General features: G+C 44.3%; 2 protein-coding genes across 6 annotated transcripts in view; one reads left to right on the top strand and one right to left on the bottom strand.

Moving 5' to 3' along the window:
• The window catches only part of LOC128339970 (inner centromere protein A-like), a 48,232-nt gene extending 44,427 nt beyond the window's left edge, over positions 1-3,805 (bottom strand). Inside the window, exon 1 of one of the 3 annotated variants that reach the window (XM_053284526.1) lies at positions 2,792-3,805. Coding sequence is in view for 1 of the 3 variants with exons in the window: in XM_053284525.1 (XP_053140500.1) it covers positions 6-117 (112 nt within the window). In the remaining 2 variants the exon portion in view is untranslated. Of the gene's footprint in view, positions 1-5; positions 353-2,791 lie in introns of those variants that run through there. The other 2 variants (XM_053284527.1, XM_053284525.1) reach the window with 2 other exon arrangements.
• Positions 3,314-19,996, top strand: part of INCENP (inner centromere protein) — a 32,512-nt gene continuing 15,829 nt past the window's right edge. The window contains exons 1-7 of one of the 3 annotated variants that reach the window (XM_053284524.1): positions 3,314-3,498; positions 8,619-8,763; positions 10,723-10,809; positions 12,000-12,787; positions 14,809-14,857; positions 15,147-15,180; positions 19,473-19,566. In XM_053284524.1, coding sequence (XP_053140499.1) covers positions 8,636-8,763; positions 10,723-10,809; positions 12,000-12,787; positions 14,809-14,857; positions 15,147-15,180; positions 19,473-19,566 — 1,180 coding nt within the window. In that variant the 5' untranslated portion in view covers positions 3,314-3,498; positions 8,619-8,635. Of the gene's footprint in view, positions 3,499-3,559; positions 4,072-4,643; positions 4,678-8,618; positions 8,764-10,722; positions 10,810-11,999; positions 12,788-14,808; positions 14,858-15,146; positions 15,181-19,472; positions 19,567-19,996 lie in introns of those variants that run through there. The other 2 variants (XM_053284522.1, XM_053284521.1) reach the window with 2 other exon arrangements.

Below are 19,996 nucleotides of genomic sequence, written 5' to 3'. Positions count from 1 at the left end.
CCAACCTGTAAACTTGAGCCACCGTCTGGTGAACCCAGGGATCCGTGCAGGTCGCTGTCCATGCTTGGGCGAAGAACTGCAATCTGCCGCCCACCTGAAGTTCCGGAAGGCAGTCATTGTGTCACAGGCCACTTGAAGGCGGGCTTCTGCTGGTGACCGGGCTGACGAAATCTCGGCTGAGCGTTGTCCCGGAAGGAGTTCTGAGGCTTTTTCAAGGAAGTAAACCTGTCCTGCCTATCCTGATGGAAATGAAAGGCAGACCTGAAGCCCCTATAAGAAGAGGAATTGGGAGTAAATTGTTTACGTTCCTGAAGCTGCGCCGAAGAGGGCATTGCTTTTTTCTTATCTTTGCCCTCAACCAATACAGGCTCCAAAACTTCCCCAAACAACTTGCCCCCTTTAAAAGCTGATTTAGCCAAATTGGATCTGGATTTCTGGTCAACTTTCCAGGTTTTTTAAGCCATAAATGGCGCCTGACTGTCACATCAGAAGCCATCGCTCTAGCTGACATCTGTGTCACTCACATCTAAGGAGCTGTCAGCCATGAAAGCGGAGGCCTTGTGCAACTTGTTGAGGCCTTGCCTCAGAGCAAGCAGCTCAGGAGGCACCAGGGGAAGAAGCTCCTTAACCCAAAACACTGAGGCGCGGGCGAAAATGGAATTAGCAATGGAAGCCTGCATAGCCAGGGAAGAAGCGTCGTGTGACCTGCGCAAGGCAGCATCACATTTTTTATCATCAAGGTTTCGCAAAACCTCATCCCCGTCCTTGGGCAAGACAGCCCCAGTCACCAGAGCTGCCACCTCGGCATCCACAGGGGGCACCTGAAGTTTATCCATCACTACCTTAGCATTTGTGTACAGACTCTTGACCCTTGCTCTCGGTAGGGCGGTCCCACTCAGAGTGAATGATGTCCAAAAAAAGTTGAGGACAGGGTACCACAACCTCAGGCACCTTCAAAGAGGGCAATACAGCGGGATCACCTTCAGAAATATCCTGTGGGTCGGGAACCCCCCCCCTCCAGTTTCAAAGTTTTACGGGCCTTGTGAAGAAGGACTGGGAAATCAGAAGGTGAAAACAGGCGGTATGGGGCATGAGGTGCGGGAACAGCCTCATTCTCATCCCCCAAAAGCTCGCCCTCCTCCCTATTGGACTCTGAGTCCTCAGACGGAATGCCCCCCCCGATGGGGGATTAAGGGGCTGGTGACTCCGAGAGACAGTGTGGCACGGGACACTCTGGAACAAAACCGGAGGTCTAAGCCCCGTGGGGCAGGCAAGTGGTAAGAGAGCGGTGACCGTCCCGACTTCCCGTGCACCCAAAATGGCGGCCACCGCGTCTTCCTGCATGCCCAAAATGGCGGCTGCACCAGCTTGAGCGGGAATATGCCTTGCTAGGGCGGGAACCAGCCTCCCAAACTCCTCTGCAACAACACATCACAGCAGGGCGGCAAAGCTTGGAGGAAACTCCTCCTAAAGCGCATCCACGCTAGCGGGGCACGATTGCTTGGCGGGAGGCTCTGCCGAAAGGGAACGGGGCAGGGAGACAGGAGCGGGAAACACTTGCACCGCAGAACTTGATGGCTCCATTGGCCTCGCCAAGAGAACAGCCAATCGACTCCCTTCTCCCTCTGCCGACGCGGTAGACTTTGAACCACTGCCCTTGGCCACTTTGGCTGCCACCGTCCGCTTGTCCCTTGAGCTTTTCTTGAGCTTTTTTCCCTTAGGCACATGAGTGACGGGCATGGGGTAGGTAGCCGCAGCCCACTCGTCGCGACAGACTGCCAGCGCCATGGAGTCCTCTGAGGGAGAAACCTCCCTCTCAGGGCGTGCAATTGTTGGAGCTGGCAAAGATGACATTATAGCCCCGAGAACTCCAAACCGCTGTGGGAGAAGAGCCGCGAGTGGCGTGCGCGATCTAGGCAACTTCCCTGACCCCTTTGTTAGAAAAGTACTGTCCTGACTGGAACAGCCCAGCCAGAATATGGTCAAAGGTATAGCCAGAAGATAGACTGATAATCAGGCTGTCCCAACTGGAACAGCTCAGGATAGATTGGTAGATAAACAAACAGAGAAATAGAAGTAAATAGAAATACTAGCCAGAGCAATATCCAAACAACACCTGCCGGAGCAAGACAGGGCAAAGACTGAAGCCTGAGGGGATTGCCCCTCTCTCCAGAGAGGAGAGTAAAGCTCTCTGATTGGCCCTGTCTCAGAGCAGGAGGTCGTGGCAACCCATAATAGTCTCAGATGCCATCCTCTTCTGAGGGAGAACTTCTGATTACAGACTTCTAGAAGGTAACTGGGACCTCTTGCCTCTGCCATGACACTGACTAAGACACAAGAGAAGAAAAATAAGTGAACCATTTCATTCTACATTGTTTTACAAATTCCCCCTCATAACCTCAATAGACATAATTGACAATTGGACTTTTAAAATATTCTTAACTTATTTATGTACAACAAAGCTAAACTAAAACTAAGCTAGACAAATTAAGTTTAAGAATTGGGTACCAAATACATTCGTATAAGTGCATTACAGCATGCAAATTAAAAATAATTGGGGGTGGGAAAGATCAACAAGCAAATGCTGCCAAGGGTGTCAAAGCAAGGAGGTGGTGGTACCAGTTTTCACATAAACTTACTAGACTTTATTTAAAATGTTTTTATCCCATCCTTCCAGTACACTGCCCTCAAAACAGCTTGCAATAAACACAGTAAGATACAACAAGCACAAAAGGACACCAGGACAGATCAATGGACAAAGAAGCTGTTGTATACATTTAAATAACCATACCTAAAAGGAGTAAGCAACGTTTTCTTGTTTATATGGGGTTTTCTTCGGCGGAGTGAGAAAACCTTCCGCTTCCTTTACGAGGAAGAAAGGAGAAAAACCTAGTACTACCTCGTTATTACTAGCGAGATATAATAATGGAAGGCAAAAGCAAGGAGTAAAAATGTTCAGAAAATACGACTAAGAGCAGTTCTAGCAAGATAAAGAGCCCTTTATCTTTTCCTTTGTCAATAATCGGAAGAAGAAAACCAGATTTCAGTCTACCCAAGACAACCTTTTACGCTATAAAAACAAGGCTTTCCAATAGCTGAGCAGTGCTCTCTCTATTAAAAACACACGCCCCACCCAAAGTGAGCGCCCGGAGTTCGAAATGAGCAGCAGCCCCGCCCCTTTGTAATCTTCCTCTTCCCAACTAAAGCGAGTAAGGGCGGAGCATGAGAATAGACTATGCTAATTGGTGGTGACGCTTGCCATTTAAGTCCCAAGCGGTTCTTAGGATCTTGTTCTTCAGTATATCATTGTAGATGAAGAGGAGTACGCACTTTTTTGTTCAAGCCTCGGCCGCGTTTAGAGTTATAAAATGGCTTAGAGTAGACCCACGGTTTCTTTGCCCGTGAACAGGGTTAGATGGGTATATTTGGTGCCACGTTTTTGTTTTGTTTTTCTCGTGGAGTTTTGGAAAATAGTGAAAAAAAATCCAGGACTTGATGGTAATGATTACGCTGTAAACCAAGTTAAACTGCTTTCTGCATTGTACCAATCTCCCCCGCCTCCGCGTGGCTTTTACTCACTCTCGGGCTGCAATCTTTCCTTACTTGACAGTATGCGCCACTGAATACAGTAAGACCAAGTAAACGCACGGAATGCACTAGCAGCGTCCAAAACGGAGATTGCGAACCAAACCTAACATCAAGGAGAAGCGTTTCTGATCTTTCTAGCTCTCCTGGAATCACCATTTCCCTTTGCCTTTTAACGCCCTTTCAAAGAACACCGGGGGGGGGGGCTGCGTAGCCCTCTGCCTTTGCCTTCTCTCCCTCTACCTAGCTGTTCTCTCGATGACGCCCGTGACGCCTCAGCCAATAGCAGGCATAATTTCTAAACATTGCGCCTCTGATTGGAGCGCGGGGAGATGTCGAGATGACGATTTTTGAAATCAGAGCGGGCGCCGCCGCTGCTTCGATCAGCTCGGTGCGTTGCTGTGTGGCCGGTTCTTAACGTGCTTCGACAGATCGCGCTGCGGCTGGACGAGCCGGACACCGTTTCGAGAGAGGCCGCTGTGGCGAGTGAGTCGCGGGGAGGGGGGCGGAAATCTGATTAGGCTGGGTGGCTGTTCGGCGTGCGTTTGGCCAGCAGCGGGCAGCGGTCCGGCGGACCTTTGTTTCTGCAGCCTCAACGCTTCCGCTCTTTCGTTTCCTCTCGCCTGGACTCGGGCCCGTAGCTACAGGGTGGTATGAGCTCTCTCGCCCCCCTGCCCTGGCCGGCCGATTTGTTCCCAGTGCTTCTCCTTGGCTGAAAAGAAATGCTTTCTGTCTCTGCTGTAGAGTATGTTACAGCTTTCTTCTACTCAGACAGCAGAAGAAACAAAAGGTGTTTTCACGGCGGAAGCGCATTTGTATGCTAACTAAATAAAGAAAGAGGGAGGAAGAGGCCAGAGTGCTCAGGAAGGGCGGCCCCGCCGCGGTCCTTCAGTAAGTAGGGAGCAAGCTGGCAGGAAAGAGAGTGAGCGTGAAGGCTCTCTTTCTGTTGGCTTTAAAAAAAAAGCCTTACATTTTGTACTAATTACTTTTCAGCTCCTTTCAGTATGAAACAGTTTTTTGCTTTAAAAATCCATTCATTGGTGCAGAATGCTGCATGCTTTGCTAAAGAGAAAATGGGAGCTTTTTTGACTGGTGAGTGCTGGCATGTATTGTCCCATTTTGCATTTGTAAGGTATTCTCCCTCAAGGCAGAGCTGAAATATTCTTTCAAAAAGCAACAATATTGCGTTTGAAAGCCCAATCCTGCACAGTGTGCACGCACTCAGAAATAAATCATATTGAATGGGCATAGTTGCAGTCAAGGAAAGCTTCATATACTGTACTTAAAAGCAGAACCAGTTTTAAGTTCAGCTTTATTAGCTGAGACCAGGCTGCATGGCTCCGTACAAACAAAAAATTAAAACCTTTTCCCCAATGTTTCCTGGTGTAAAAAGTAGTGCCGTCAGCTAATTTCGGTGGCAAGGTTATTTATTCAAAATTTGGTATCTGGAACTTTATTTCACACAAACATACTCACAAACAAATTCTTAAAAACATATAATAGATGTCTGTTGCTTTAGAACTTTTTGTGAAATAGCAAATCCTGTATAAGAACATAAGAGCCTTGCTGGATCAGGTCCAAGACCCAGCTAGTCCAGCATCTTGTTTTCCTGAGAGGCCCTCCTGATGCTTTTGGGAAGCCTGCCACAACCAGGAGATGAAGGCATGCCCCTTGTCCTGTAGTTGCTCTCCTGCAGCTGATATTTGGAGGCATGCACTGTTCCCTCTAAGGAGTGTGCACTTGTGGGCGCTTACACATTCTCTGATGTCCACTCAGTTAATCTTAGTTCCCGCTCAGGTTGAATCAGGAAGGCTGCACTCTGAATGCTAGTGCACACATATTGCCTTGATACTGCTGCCCAGAATAAAACTCATTCTGCACACAGATGAAAAAAATTAGAGACCACTGGAGGCATCCTGTCTCTGAACCTGGAGGCAGCCAATAGCCTTCAAGACTAGTAGCCATTGAGTGACTTGCCCTCTATGAGAAGGACAAGTCTTCTGCTCGAGTTTGGAATTTCAAAGTAGAAAATCTCTTGGCTTATTTGTGTTGTATGGGAGGAACTATACACTTCTTTGTTCTAAAACGTAAAGCTACAAAGATGTCTACAATAAGAATGCTAAGCTTGCCAGTTCTAGCCACTGCATGTTGCTTCTGGAAAAACGCTAGGGCTCTGGCAAATCACCAGTTCTTGGTATATGAGCTTCTAAGGGCTAAGCTGAACCTGACTTTACCACTAGTACATGGATGATGCACAATAGGGGTGTGTGAGCCATCTCTGATTGAGCCAGGCTAGAGCTCGAGATAGCTCAGATTGAAGGGTTGGAGTCAAACCAAACTGGGCCCAGTTTGGTCCAAGGTAGAATTGAACCAGACCAGGATCAACCTGAGTCACCTCGGTTGCCGCTTTGCCCAGGGGGAGGGGAGCATCTGTTAGAGTGGGTGGGAGGGAAGTAAAAATGTACCATAGATGTGCCGCCAGAGTGGTGGCGGCTTCACTGAGTAGCCTGGGCTGGTTAGGGCCTCTGTGCAGACATGGAAGTCACGAAAACGGCCTCCATGCCTGTGCAGAGGCCTGAATTGGCCTGGGCTACTCGTGTGGGGGGCAGGTGCTGCCCCTGCCAAACACACCTTGCTGCTGGCAGCACTTCTAAGGTACACTTTTACTTTGCTCCTGCCTGCTCAATTTTAACAGAAGCTCTCCTGGCGTCTCACCCCACCCCGCTTACTGGTAAAGGGGAATCCTTACCGGATTCCCCTTTACCAAAAGGCCTCCAAGTCTTTTGAACAGGCGTGGTTCGAACCTGGTCTGGTTTGAGTGTGTACAGGGTCAGGTCTTTTCCGGTTCAAATGCACAATTAGAACCTTCAGCAAGATGCAGATCCTATGAATGTATACTTGAGAGTAAGCCTTTTCGTAGTTGGTGGCAATTTAATTCTGAGTAAGTCAACACTGTTTTCATGCATTACAGTCGGTCTCCTTTCTGCCCTCTAAAATATGATGTGACTGCATGCTTTTTAAAAGCAAGCTTAAACTGTATGTATGGAATTCAAACACTTACCAGGAAGCTGTAATTGAACATATAAAGTAGTTTTACACTGAAGCAGACAACAAAAAATGCATAACGGGATCTCAGATCTGTACAAGACAAGAAATAAAAAAGATCCACCAAAAATATAAGCTGTACATTTAGTACCTCGTATTAAAACAGACACACAAATAGCATTTCTTGGATAATTGGACATTTATGTTGTGAGCAGTTCATTCACTTGGAAAAAGATATTACCTTTCAAAACAGGCATACATGGGGTTACCGTTGTGGATGTTTATGGATATTCATTTATTTGTGGATTAATGTGCTTATATTTGTGGAATTTTTTATTTTCATGTATCCATTTTGGAATTATTCTATGTACATGATGTTGGTTTACATATCTTATTTGGGTCTATTTTATGAGATTTTAAATGTACAGTTTATATTGTTGGTGGGTCTTGTTTGTTTCTTACACTTAAACACTCTTTCTAGCTCAGAATTATCTACATGGCCTGGTACCTGCTGTCCACAGTTTGACAGGGGTCTTTCCCAGTCCTGCCTGGAGATATTGGGGATTGAACCAGGACATGTAAAGCAGGTGCTCTACCACTGACCTTGACTGTCTGATGCACTATACTGTATATATGACATATGTGCAAGACATACAGCCCTCATACACACTATGGCAGGATTCCCAACAGGGGTACTCAGAACCCTTCCTATGCTGCAGTCTTGCTGTTTGTTCCCCATCTAAAGATCACTGTCCACTGTGGAGGGAGGTATGCGCCCCTTCCTTCAGCCTGACTGACAGGTGTTCAAAAATTAGCACAGAGTACTCCCAGTGAAAATTGTCCCATTAATTTCAATAAAACTAAAGTTCTGCCGTCGAGTCAGTGTCGACTCCTGGCGACCACGGAGTCAAGTGGTTTCATAAGACTACTTACAAGTAACTTAGTCTGGATATAAACCAGTGACTGTAGTACCTGTTCTCATTTGTGCTCACTCTCTCTCATTTATTTATACACACATTACACTTATGAAACAGGCTACTCTAGCCATTGTTCTACATCCAGATTAGGTTACTCATAAGTATTTTTATTGAAATGGATTGGATAAATTTACTTGTCCTATTAATTTCAATTGGAATACTCATGAGTGACTTAGTCTGGGTGTAAGCTAGTAGCCTGTCACATAACTGTAACATGAGTGTGTATGTGTGTGCAACAGAGAATAACACTTGCTTTATATAGGAACATAGGAAGCTGCCATATATTGAGTCAGACCATTGGTCTATCTAGCTCAGTATTGTCACAGGCTGGCAGCGGCTTCTCCAAGGTTGCAGACAGGAATCTCTCTCAGCCCTATCTTGGAGATGCCAGAAAGGGAACTTGAAACTTTCTACACTTCCCAGAGCAGCTCCATCCCCTGAGGAGAATCTCTTAGAGTGCTCACACTTCTAGTCTCCCATTCATATGCAACCAGGGCAGACCCTGCTTAGCTAAGGGGAGAAGTTATGCTTGCTACCACAAGACCAGCTCTCCTCTTTAAAAGTTTGGGAACTCCAGCACTATGGAGTACAGGTAGGTGCCTACTGCTTTAACATGTAAAATGGGCCGTGAGGGAAGGGCAGCAGGAAATATCTAGCTGGTCAAGTCTTGATTTGTTGGTATTTGTACCCTGGAGGCTCCAGGAGTGCAATGTGATTTGTGCACTAAATAAAGGCAGAAGTAAAGTGCTAATGCCTGCTGAATTACTTGTGCTCTAAAGGCTCTTCCATACAAATGCCTTGTGGTGGTTACTTTTGACTTGGGTTGGAATGAATGCAACTGGATTGTTAGGGTTATTTTGCTATGTTGAAGAGGAATGGGGGAGGAGATGGGGCTTAGAGGAGTCCGGCAAGTGCTGTGACCTGATTTAGACTGAAGCACAGGAACTGCCATTGGGGATAACAGACATCTGTTCTGTGGCTTGGGCAAAAACTCATTGTTGCCTCTTGCAGGCCAGGCCATCCTGAAGATGTTGGACTTGTTAAACTTGGAAGTGCTCTGCAAGAAGAAAGTCTCTGAGTTCTTGCAGAATGTGGACAACACAGACCTTGTGTGGCTGGAAGAAATTAAAGTAGAGGCTTTCAAGATGTTCAGTGGGTAAGAGGTTGAGATCTGGAAATGGTGCTGAACAACTGTACAGCTTGGTCTATCTGTGTAGTGGAAATCTAACCATTTAGAAGCTGCATGTAAGCCCTGGATAGATTTAAATCAAGATTATCTAAATAAAGAACAAATGCAAACTTGATTGAAAAAAATCCTATTTGAAAATGTATATGTGGTCTAGACAAGCATGCGTAGTAACGACTTGTTAGAAAAACAAAAACATAATTGGTTTGCAACTAAACAGAACGCATATAGGACATAGGGCCTAATCTAGAACCTTTGGCCCTGTACCTTTTGCACATGCTGAATAACATCTGCTTGGAACAAAGTGCCAGATTTCTGTTTAGCTCTTACTGTAGATATATACAAGGATACTAAGCAAGATCATTTATATGAAGGCAAAGGCTAGAATCCTATGTCTATTTAATTGGAAGCAAATCCTATTAAACAAAGTGGGGCACATCTGATTAAAATGTATGTGATCAGGTTGTAAGTGTCCAGAACTTTCACAAAAGCAAGGGCTGGTAGTTACTGAGCAAAATAGTCTACTATATTAGCCTGTTTGGACATTATGTTGTACATGTACCTGTGAATGGATGTTCATTTGAAAAGTGGGCCTGTGTACAGGCCCTCTCCATTGTGGGGAATAGAGAGGAAGTGTACTATTGTATGTGCATTGAACATAGGTGTATAACTGCACCTGTGTACTGATCCGTATGTGCATACACTATACACTGTATGTATGTGTGAACATAATGTACAAAAAGGACTTGTGTCTGAAATACCTGCTTCTAGTTGGGTTTGTCAAATTTTCATAGTTTAAAGCCTGAAAACTGAAGCCCACACTAAGAAATACAATGCATGCCTTAAGATCTTTCACCAAAGCTGACATTTGTATAGAAAAGCTGCTTTGAACTCAGTGACTGGTAGATGAACATAACTCGGTGTTAAAAAGATAAATGTAGCATGATTGTATTAGCATGATTGTGTTTACCTGGTTTAAAAGGAATCTGAATTTATTGTTTGAGATATTAACTATAATAGAAGCTAAAATTTAAAAAGTGTGGCTTAATTTATTGCTTCTTATTTGCTGTGAACAGCTGTTTCTGTCCTAAATGGGCTCACAGTCTTAAAAGAAACACAAGGGAGGCCCCAGCAAGAGTCCCTGGATGGACATTATGTGGGGATAAAACAAATAGTTGCTGCTTTTCTACTAAATATGAGTCTCCTCTTTAAAAGATGCCCCTTTACCTAGTTAGCAGGGGTAGTTATTAATACACACATATGCTCTCCAGACACGCATACAGAGACATGTGCGCTCACAGCATCTGTCAAATGAGGGCAGTATTTTATGCTTCTAACAAAGTGAGCTCTTCTTCAGGAAAGCTTATGCCAAAGTAAGTGTTAGTCCTTAAAGTGCCGTAGGATGCCTTGTTTTTTGTTCTGGCACAGTGGTGTAACATGCTCCAGATTGCAGCATAGCTTGTTCCAGTAGTGGGCCTAGTTGGGCACTGGCCTATGGCTATGAAAGGTGCCTCCTCAGGAGCAGCCAGACTCCAGATGGATGGTACTGGGGAAAGACAGCAAAACTGGTATGCTTTTCATCTCTGCTGTTGCCTTCTCTCAGCTGGCAGCCATCTGCAAATGGAAACATTGCCCAGAGGCCCTAGTTCTGGCTGAACTATCTGCAATTTTAGGTTGTCAGTAATCTACCCCACCCCCACCCCCAGCAAAGTGTTGGCAGTCAAAGCCAGAAATAGTTGGCCTTCAAGGGCTTGCATGAGGGTGGATCTCCTAGTTGTTCAACTCTTGGGGCATGCAGTACATGAGTTCCAATTCAGAAGTGGCTGAGCTTCCTATACTGAAGATTTGGCAGTTTAACTAATGCTCGGCAAAGGTATCTAACCATTCAGGGATTAACCCATTGCTCTTATCTCTCATGTGTCAAAATAGTAGTTCTGATGGAGAACCAGAACTGATGCCAAAAACACCATCACAGAAGAATCGCCGGAAAAAGAAGCGGCATTCTTCTGCTAAGAGGTAAGCTGAATGGTGATTTGAGGTCTGTTCAGCAGCTGTCGTAAATGGCAGTGCTGCAGTTTCCCGGTGGTACATAAGGAAAACGTCAGGTTTAGGGTTGCAATGCTTATTGAATCTGTCTGTTTAAAATGTTTTCATCATTAAAAGGTCCCTGATTAACTGAGCAGCAGTTCATCAAATTTTAATTTCTTTTTCATAAGCGGGAATGTGCCTCTGGGATATGTACATGAATAACCTGCAAATGTGCTTTTTTTCCCTCCAGGGTTAATTTTATTTATATATAAATGTGTCTGAATGGTGGGTAGCATCTAGACTTCTGCAAACAAAAGAAGTTCCACTCATACAAAGGAGGGGGAAGGGTGATTTTCACCTAGCTTCCATTCCTCTGCTGCCCCCCCACACTTGCTGCCACCCGCCTCCATTTGCTTCCAAGGGTCCTTCAGCTCTGTGGGACATATATTCAGAGGGAAGGGGTTGGATCTATGAAAATCACACACATACCCCACTTTGCACAAACAGAATGTTTTTGGTTTGTGTCCTAGTCTGGATGCTATCTTGGCTATTCAAAATATATTAAAGCAAGTTAGTTCTGAAGGCCTGAGGATCTCCCTCCCCCCTTCAATTTTTTTTAAAAGTTCCACCTTGGCACGAAAGCTTCCCTTGGAGATTAAAGTTGGTTTCCACTGATAAATCAACTAACCAGTTAAATATTGCATCCCTAATACTTATGCTTCTGTCTGTTTGTCCAGGGTGTCTTCATTTCAGCTACACAATTGGCCACAGCAACATAGGATGGTAGAAGTCTTGTAGATCGGTTTGTGCATGTAGATGTGAAGAAATGTTTTTCTTTTTGTACTAAAGTGTTGGCTTCCTATGGTATGAAGGAGTAAATAGCCATTTGAATCTGTTTGTCCCCTGCTAACTAGGCAAAGAGGCAGCTTTTAAAAGTGGTGTTTCTCTTTATTTAGCAGGTGGAGAGCAACTGGCTCTATCCATCCCTAGCAAAACATCCCTCCAGATGCATTTGGGGACAGGGAGTGATTTTATTTATTTATATCTATGCAAACCACTTTGGGAACTTTTGTTGAAAAGCAGTATATAAATATCCATCATATTTGTATATTTCTGTTATTCTGGTCTGCAGTGAACTTGATCCCATTGCATTCCTGGTAATGTGTTTCTGTTATCAGATTCTCAAAAAGATGTAGTAACCAGTCGCAGACTTCCATACGCAGTTCCCAAAGACTTCGCAGTTCCCAAAGACTTCAGCGCAAAAAGGATTTGGAAACTGGAAAGGCTGACAAAGACAAAGAGAACGTCTACCCTTATCGTATGACTAGATCTCGGGTTGCCATGTCTACCGGGCTGCCAAATACTGCTCTTAAGATCCCAACTATTGACTTGGCCAGAGGGCAAATACCACTGGTAGAGATCAATGCTGATGAGAGACACAGTGCAGAACTGCATATGGAAAAAGCAGCACCTCAGACAGAGAAGGTTGCTTTTGCCTTTGTATTGCCGCCTGATGAATCCCACAATAAGAAATCACAACCTTTGTCTAAAGCTTCTTTACTTGTGGTCCCAGACACCCCTGAAGCAAAAATACCAAAAGACGGGCGGGAGGCATGCAAGTTGAAAATAGCAAATGTAGCCATTGCCAAGCCCACTGAAAATGAAACTTTGGGCACTCCCAAGGAGAAATTACCTGCTCCGCAACAAGAGAAGAGCCAGTCTCCCAAAATGGAAGCAACTCACAACTTAAATGAGAATCCACAGACTCCCACAGCTCCAAAAGCAAGCTGTCATTCTGTACGTCGAAGTCTAATGGGCAGGAGCTCCATGTCTACTCGAGCCTCCCTGAATGAGAGATGCTCACTGAGTTACCAAAGAGAAAGGAGGACTCTGAGATCTATCAGCAAGACTCAGTCGAAGAAGAAAAAAGTTCAGGAGTCACCGCCTGCTTCTGGGCATGTGAACTGTAAGTTTCTAAAGTATGCAAGACAATGGTTCCCTTTTCTCCTCACTTGCCCCACCTCTTTTTCTGACTGCCCTGTTTTTAAGACAAGTTATTCTGGTAAGAACTAATCTGCCTACTTTCCTTTCACTATAATCTTAATATATAATCAACATCCTCACAAGTTAGTCCACTTGCGCCTCAAACATTCACATGTCTGCCATCTTGAATTGGGGTGGAGCCCCTCTCTCAGATTAATCCATGATGACATTACAAACTATGCCATTGAGGTATCCCTATGTGCTGCTTACTACAACTGTACCAAATTGATTTCAGATTGGTTAGACAGTTCAGGTTAGCCCACTTGCACCTCAAACTTTCACAAATCTGCTGTCTTGAATTGGGGTGGATAACATTTCAAACTATGTCATTGAGGTATTCCCATATGTCCCTACAACTGTACCCAGTTTGGGTCATATTGGTCCAGGCATTGTGAAGGTGATAGGGACATAAACACAGAATGCCAGGTGATCTCATTACCTCAAGGAGGAAAGTAGGCTAAAAAGCACTGTGGATATGGACATAACAAGTACTCTGTGGGGAAATGGGTTCTTAATGGGAGAGAAACAACTAAAATACCCTGCTTAGGAAAGTTGATACCTTTTGCTGGTGTCCAGTGAAATTGATTTTCAAATCAATTTGCCTAAAATGAGTGAGAGGTAGAAAGCAACTCTGGAGCCCAATCTTTGCATTTTTAAAATCTGGAATAAGTTCCATTTTGTTCATTGAAGTTTACTCCGGAATAATCTGCATAGGATTTCAACATTTGTAAGATAAATGTAATATACTAGGAATGTTATGAGTGTTGCCCTTGAAGGGTAGAGACGATTCGGAGGTTATGTGGTGGAAAGGATTATAAATTTGCTGTGGTGGATAGTGAAATTGTAGGGTTCTAATGGATGCTCTCAGATCAATGTAACTGCAACATATGGCCGGGGTATATGTTGGTACCCCAAGTATCAAGTGCTAACTGTGGCCCACATGATGCGCAAGGCAACACCAGTATTTGTTCTGATTGTTCTGATTATTTGTTATGAAATTGTTCTGATTATTTAATTGTTGTTTTATGATGTTTTTAATTGTTAATCATTGTTTTATGCTTTATAATTTTTGTTTTAATTATTAACTGATTTTAATGGTGTGTTAATGTAAACCGCCCTGAGCCTTTTGGAAGGGCGGTATAAAAGTTTTAATAATAATAATAATAACAACAATAATAATAATCTTGAACAGGTGGTGCTGCTATACATATGAAAGCCAGCCCTGGCGGAGTTGTGCAAGTTCATAGCTGCGCAACTACATAAAACACCACGCCTGCACTTGCATAAGTGGTTGTGCAGCTGCACTCTTGCACAGCACCATCAGGACTGGCTTCCCAGCTGGTTGAGAATGTCAGCATCGTCTTGCACATCATGAGGGCCACAGTTAGCCCTTGACACTTGGGTAACAATACAGTGTGGCCCATGCCTGATTCCACAAGAAGGCACATGGGCAAGAGATGTTTGTGGTGCTGACTTTGATTTCCAAATTAATATTCGATTGGATAGTAGACACCACCAATTTGTATCCAAAGGGCTACAAGAAACCAGTGCAAACCTATAGACAACTGTGTGAAGCAGGCTAATTCTGTGCAAGCGACAGTCTTCTGTGTTACAGACATTAGGGATATGAATTATGGTTGCTAGGTATCGGCCTGAGAAGACATCCTAGCCTTCAGGCCACATAAACTGCAGCTTGGAGGATTTGTTGCAAACTTTATCCTTCTAGTGCTAGAGTCCAAGATGCTGCACGTGCTCTCTCTCTCTCTCTCGCTCTCTCTCTCACTCACACTCACACACACACACACTCTCTCTCTCACTCACTCACTCACTCACACAATACAGGGTACAATAGGAGACTAGGCCTGTCCACAGATATTTGATTTATATTATGGTTGCATATGCAGTGTTGGAGATATCACTTTATTTGTGTGTTCTTCCCTTCAGGTGAAACTGCTACTGATGAAATAGAGGGTGAAGAAATAATTGGATCTAGGTGAGCTTATTTGATTAAAATCTTAGCTTTCTTACTGGTGAATTTCTATTTGAAAGCAATAGCAATTGCTGAAGTACCTCATGGCTGACTTGAGTCTAATACTGAATGGGGTCGAGTGCTGCTGACTAAAGTCAAAGGTGCAGGACCAATTGATATAATAATATGATAGTAAGATAAAATCAATCTAGCTTGATAGAAGAAGATAAAAACATATCTAGCTTGGTAGAAGCTTGAAATGAGTTTGGTTTTGCCACTGAAGAACTATGTGACTCTTCTCTTTTCGTTCTAGGCCAGTATTGGAACCTGTTTCTCATTCCCAAGAGGTAAGTTATGAAAAGGGCTAAAATAGTCATAACAAAACTAGAGGTATTGATTGTGAAAGCCTTTATAGTTCAATTTCTGTATCTACATCTATTTATTTATTTTATTTAACATATTTTTATACCACCCAAAACTTGCCTCTCTGGGAGGTTTACAACAAAGTAAAATAAATGACAATAGAAAATGTTAAAACATTAAAACAATGTAAAATTATATTTTAAAACAAAGTAAAAAATATTGAATTAAAAGCCAGGGTGAACAGACGTTCCTTGAAAGACTTTTAAAAAGTTGTCAGAGATGGGGAAGCTCTTATTTCAGCAGGGAGTGCATTCCAAAGCTTCGGGACAGCAGTGGAGAAGGCCCATCCCTGAGTAGCCACCAGATGAGCTGGTGGCAACTACAGATGGACCTCTCCTGATGATCTCAGTGGGTAGTGGGGTTCATGACCAAGAAGATGTTCTCTTAAATACCCAGGATCCAAGCTGGTTTAGGGCTTTATAGGCAATAACAAGTACCTTGTATTTTGCTTGTAAACCTATCTGCAGCCAGTGTCGCTCTTTCAATACAGGAGTAACATGGTTTCTCAGAGATGACCCAGAAACCAACCTGGCTGCTACATTCTGGACCAACTGTAGCTTCCGGACTACGTACAAGGGTAGCCCCACATAGAGTACATTGCAGTAATCCTGTCTGGAGGTTACCAGCATATGTACCACTGATCTGAGGTTGTTCATCTCAAGAAACGGTTGCAATTGGCATATCAGCCAAAGTTGATAGAAGGCACCTCTGGCCTTCTCCTCAACCTGGCACACCAGGGCGAGGCTTGGATGGTCAGCCTGATGGATGATCTCCAATTGAAAATTGTCAGATGAAGTGTGACTCTGTTGGTCCCTTTGGACCTCTCTGTGGCTTTCAGTACCATCGACCATAGTATCCTTTTGGAGCGTCTGAGGGGGTTGGGAGTGGGAGGCACTGCTTTGCAGTGGTTCCACTCCTACCTCTCGGGCAGTTTCCAAATGGTGTCCCTTGGAGACTGTTGTTCTTCAAAATCTGAACTCCGGTATTGTGTCCCTCAGGGCTCCATACTGTCTCCGATGTTGTTTAACATCTACATGAAATCGCTGGGAGAAGGAACCCAGAAGGAACATGTATGCAGTCTGGGGGTGCTTTTGGATCCAGTCTGAAATGGGTCTAGATCATCAGTTTCCTCCAAGACTGCCTAGAGCTGGGAGGCCACCACCCTCTCAGTTACCTTGCCCAGCCACGGAAGTTTGGAGACAGGCTGTAGTTGCTCAAATCTGAGGGATCCAAGGCAGGTTTCTTCAGAAGTGTTCTAATAATTGCCTCCTTAAGACAAGGAGGCATCCTGCCTTCCCTCAAAGTAGCATTTATAATCTCTACCAGCCTTCTACAACAACCCCCCTGCCAGATAGTATAAGCCATGTCGGGCAAGGGTCAAGAGAACAGGTGGTAGGCATCATCGTTCCAGTCAGCCCGTCCACATCCTCAGGAGTCACAAACTGGAACTGTTCCAACCTAACTTCACAAGAGGATTTGCTAGACACCGCCACATCAGACACTGAAGTAATTGTGGAGACAGAGTCTCACAAAGAATTCATTAAACATGTCACATTAAACATGCTTCTTGAAATCCTATTGGATCCAATAATCTTCTTAGGCAAACCATCCAAATGTGCCCCTCGCTCCTGCAGAGGTGGCACATGGTCGTGAGTCCAGCCTTAACCAGACATGGTGGTCTATCCATGACAATGGAGAAATCACAGGAGTCCCTACCCACGGAACACCATCCTAATCAGAGTGATAGACCAAATCAAGCATGTGACAAGCAATGTGCATCAGTCCCGAAACTACTTGGGATAGGCCCATAGTTGTTATGGCCACTATGAACTCCTGAGCCGCCCTGGACAGATGGGTCCTGAAATAAACATTGAAGTCCCCCATCATCACAAATCTCTCCAACACCAAGCCTGAGACAAAGTCCGTCAGCTCATTTAGAGAGACTGTTGAGCAGCGGGGTGAGCTACGCCAACAGAAGTCCCAGTCTATCCCTGGTCCCCAAACTTAAGTACACACATTTGATATGGACTGGCATTTCAACAGGGATCTTGGCAAGGGAAATGGCCACTCCATCTCCCCGCCCATGGTCGCTCACCTACACCACAACAGAGTACCCTGGAGCTGGGACCAGACCGGCCCACGAGCCTTCCCCAGCCAGGTCTCTGGTCTGTTCTGGACCGAACTGGCATTACAAAGGAGCAAGGTGAAGTTCCAAGGGTGTTTGGCACTGTTCCCCAAGGTCAAAGAGCTGGCAGGATAGCTGGAAAGGGAAACAGCTATTAGGTTTCCAATTTCCCTTCTCCTGTAATGGCTCACTGACCTGCCAACATTACTACTTTTCCCCATCACCACCAGAATAATGTAGAACACGGTGTATTAAAAATGGTGTTTAAAATGATTTTTTTTTTATTAGGGCTACTTATTGGATGTTACTACTTCCTTAGCCTTCTAGATGTTTTATTATCAATCGAACTTTATACAATGCAACTTTAGTAACTGGCCTCTAAACAATGTTTAGTTGCATCGATGATAGAAACTCCGTAGAAAACATATCAGTAATTAAGATTCCAAGAGGCCCATTAGGAAACACCTGAACATTCTGACCTTTCAAGTGTGAGTTTGTCACACATTCTACAAGCATGCCTATTCCATGTAACTATCCTACTCTGCTATTGGTCTTTGTCTCTCGTAACTTGCTAGCAATTGCTCCTTTTTTAAGCACCTCTAGACATAGAGGGAGCCCCTGGTGGCGCAGTGGTAAAACTGCCGCCCTGTAACCAGAAGGTTACAAGTTCGATCCTGACCCAGGGGCTCAAGGTTGACTCAGCCTTCCATCCTTCCGAGGTCGGTAAAATGAGTACCCAGAATGTTGGGGGCAATATGCTAAATCATTGTAAACCGCTTAGAGAGCTCTGGCTATAGAGCGGTATATAAATGTAAGTGCTATTGCTATTGCTATTGCTATATGTAAATCTTGAAACTGCTAGATGTCAGTGTTCACTAAACTTCTGACACTTGTTAAAATGGATATATTTCTGTTTGTTCAGCACAGTTGCTCTTTTGGATAACTCTCAAGTGCAGACTGTATTGCAGTATGAAAAAAGTTAGTCAGGATCCAGATGAGATTCTGATAGGATGGGGTCTATGTGCAGTAGAAGAGTAGGATGATAACTGCCCACCGGGAGCAGCTGTCCTGCCTATAAGCCTGCTTGGTGCCCACATATGTTATGATATGTTTGGATAGGCTCTACAGGCATGAAGTCCAATGAATGTAGGACTGATTTGCAAAGGTCATTCCCTATATGTTGTTAATCATGTCTGTACATATTAGATTCTATGTGCATAGCTCCTGTAGAAATTTATTTTCTGCTGCATAGACATCCAGTCCATTTTGTGGGCAGGCAAAAATGATCCTCTACTTCAGCTGAGTATAGGTTCTGTTAGAGGGAGCTTGGTCTGGTACACTTTTTAGTCCTGAGCAGCGATCAGTTCAGTGACACATTCTTTCCCCTTCTGACCAGATTAAACACAAAAGCTTAGTTATATGCCTGCTAGGTGAAAACCAGCCAGCTGTAAATCTGTGCTCTTCTAGTATTTTGAATGGAACTGTGTGTTCCTTTAAGTAATAGGGTCATGGTCATTTTTTGTTTGTCTTGCTGCACTTCTTTCCACCAACACGCTATGTCTGTTTTCCCAACAGCTGTGCTTGTATACTGCTGGATGGAAGGAGCTCTACAAGTAACTGAGCCCTTTCACAGAGAAGAAATCAGAATAAATGTAGCTTCCTGTCATTCTGGCATTAGGTTCCCCTGCTGCAAAGCAGTAAGACTGGCTGGTATAGAATGAGAGCATATGGATGCCAGGCAAAAGACATCCTCTTTCCACCCTGTTGGAAGGATCTTGTGATTGTGCATTACATAGTTACTGCTTATGCTGGAAGACAGTGAAATAGAGACTGCTTCTTAGTCATAGATCTGACAGCAGTAACATACGAAACATTAATGAACCAGAGGACCAACTTGGAAACACAAATGGCTTTTTTCCCTAGGGATCTTTCATTCACTAAAATATCAGTGTTGCTATCTTTAAGGCTACTGTATGGGGCTTGGTCTTTCTTAGAATTGTGTTTGTGTTAAATTGTCAGTGGGATCACTGGAACCATGTGTAGTCCTTAATCATTCATCTTGGGAGGGGAATATGTTTGCCTTTACTGCAGATTGATGAAAACCCTCAGATGTCCCTTCATTCTTGCAAGACCAGCGTGCTAGCTATCAAACCTGCAGAACAGCAGCAAGAAGAGAAAAGCAAAGGTGAGTATATTGGGGCGTTCCTGATTGGGTGAGTAGCAGGGAAGACGAGCTATGAGGCAGATGGAACATCTTCAAGAAAGAGCAAGCTAGATTAGATATAAACCTTTTGGTTTGGTTTGGTTTGTTTTTAAAAACAACCACCAAGATGCTGGCTCAGTTACACAAACAAGAATAATAGATACTCTGCCAGTGTGGTTTAGAGGATGGGGTGTTAGTCTCCAGGTGGGGAGGACCCAAGTTCAGGTTGCAGTTTAGCCATGAAGCTCAGTGTGGGCTGGTTACTATTTCTCAGTCTTGCCTGCTTGTTCTCCCCCCCGCCCCCCCGCAACTGATGTGTGCTTCCCTGATCTCCTTGGAGGAAGGGTGAGATTAAACAGGTCTAGGTATGCCATAAATGTATTCCCTTGGACATAGCTAGAAGAAATGATTG

Source organism: Hemicordylus capensis, chromosome 1, assembly GCF_027244095.1.
Source record: "Hemicordylus capensis ecotype Gifberg chromosome 1, rHemCap1.1.pri, whole genome shotgun sequence".
NCBI lineage: Eukaryota > Metazoa > Chordata > Lepidosauria > Squamata > Cordylidae > Hemicordylus > Hemicordylus capensis.
Note: the sequence above shows the minus strand (reverse complement) of the source record. Positions and strands in the feature narration are given on the sequence as shown.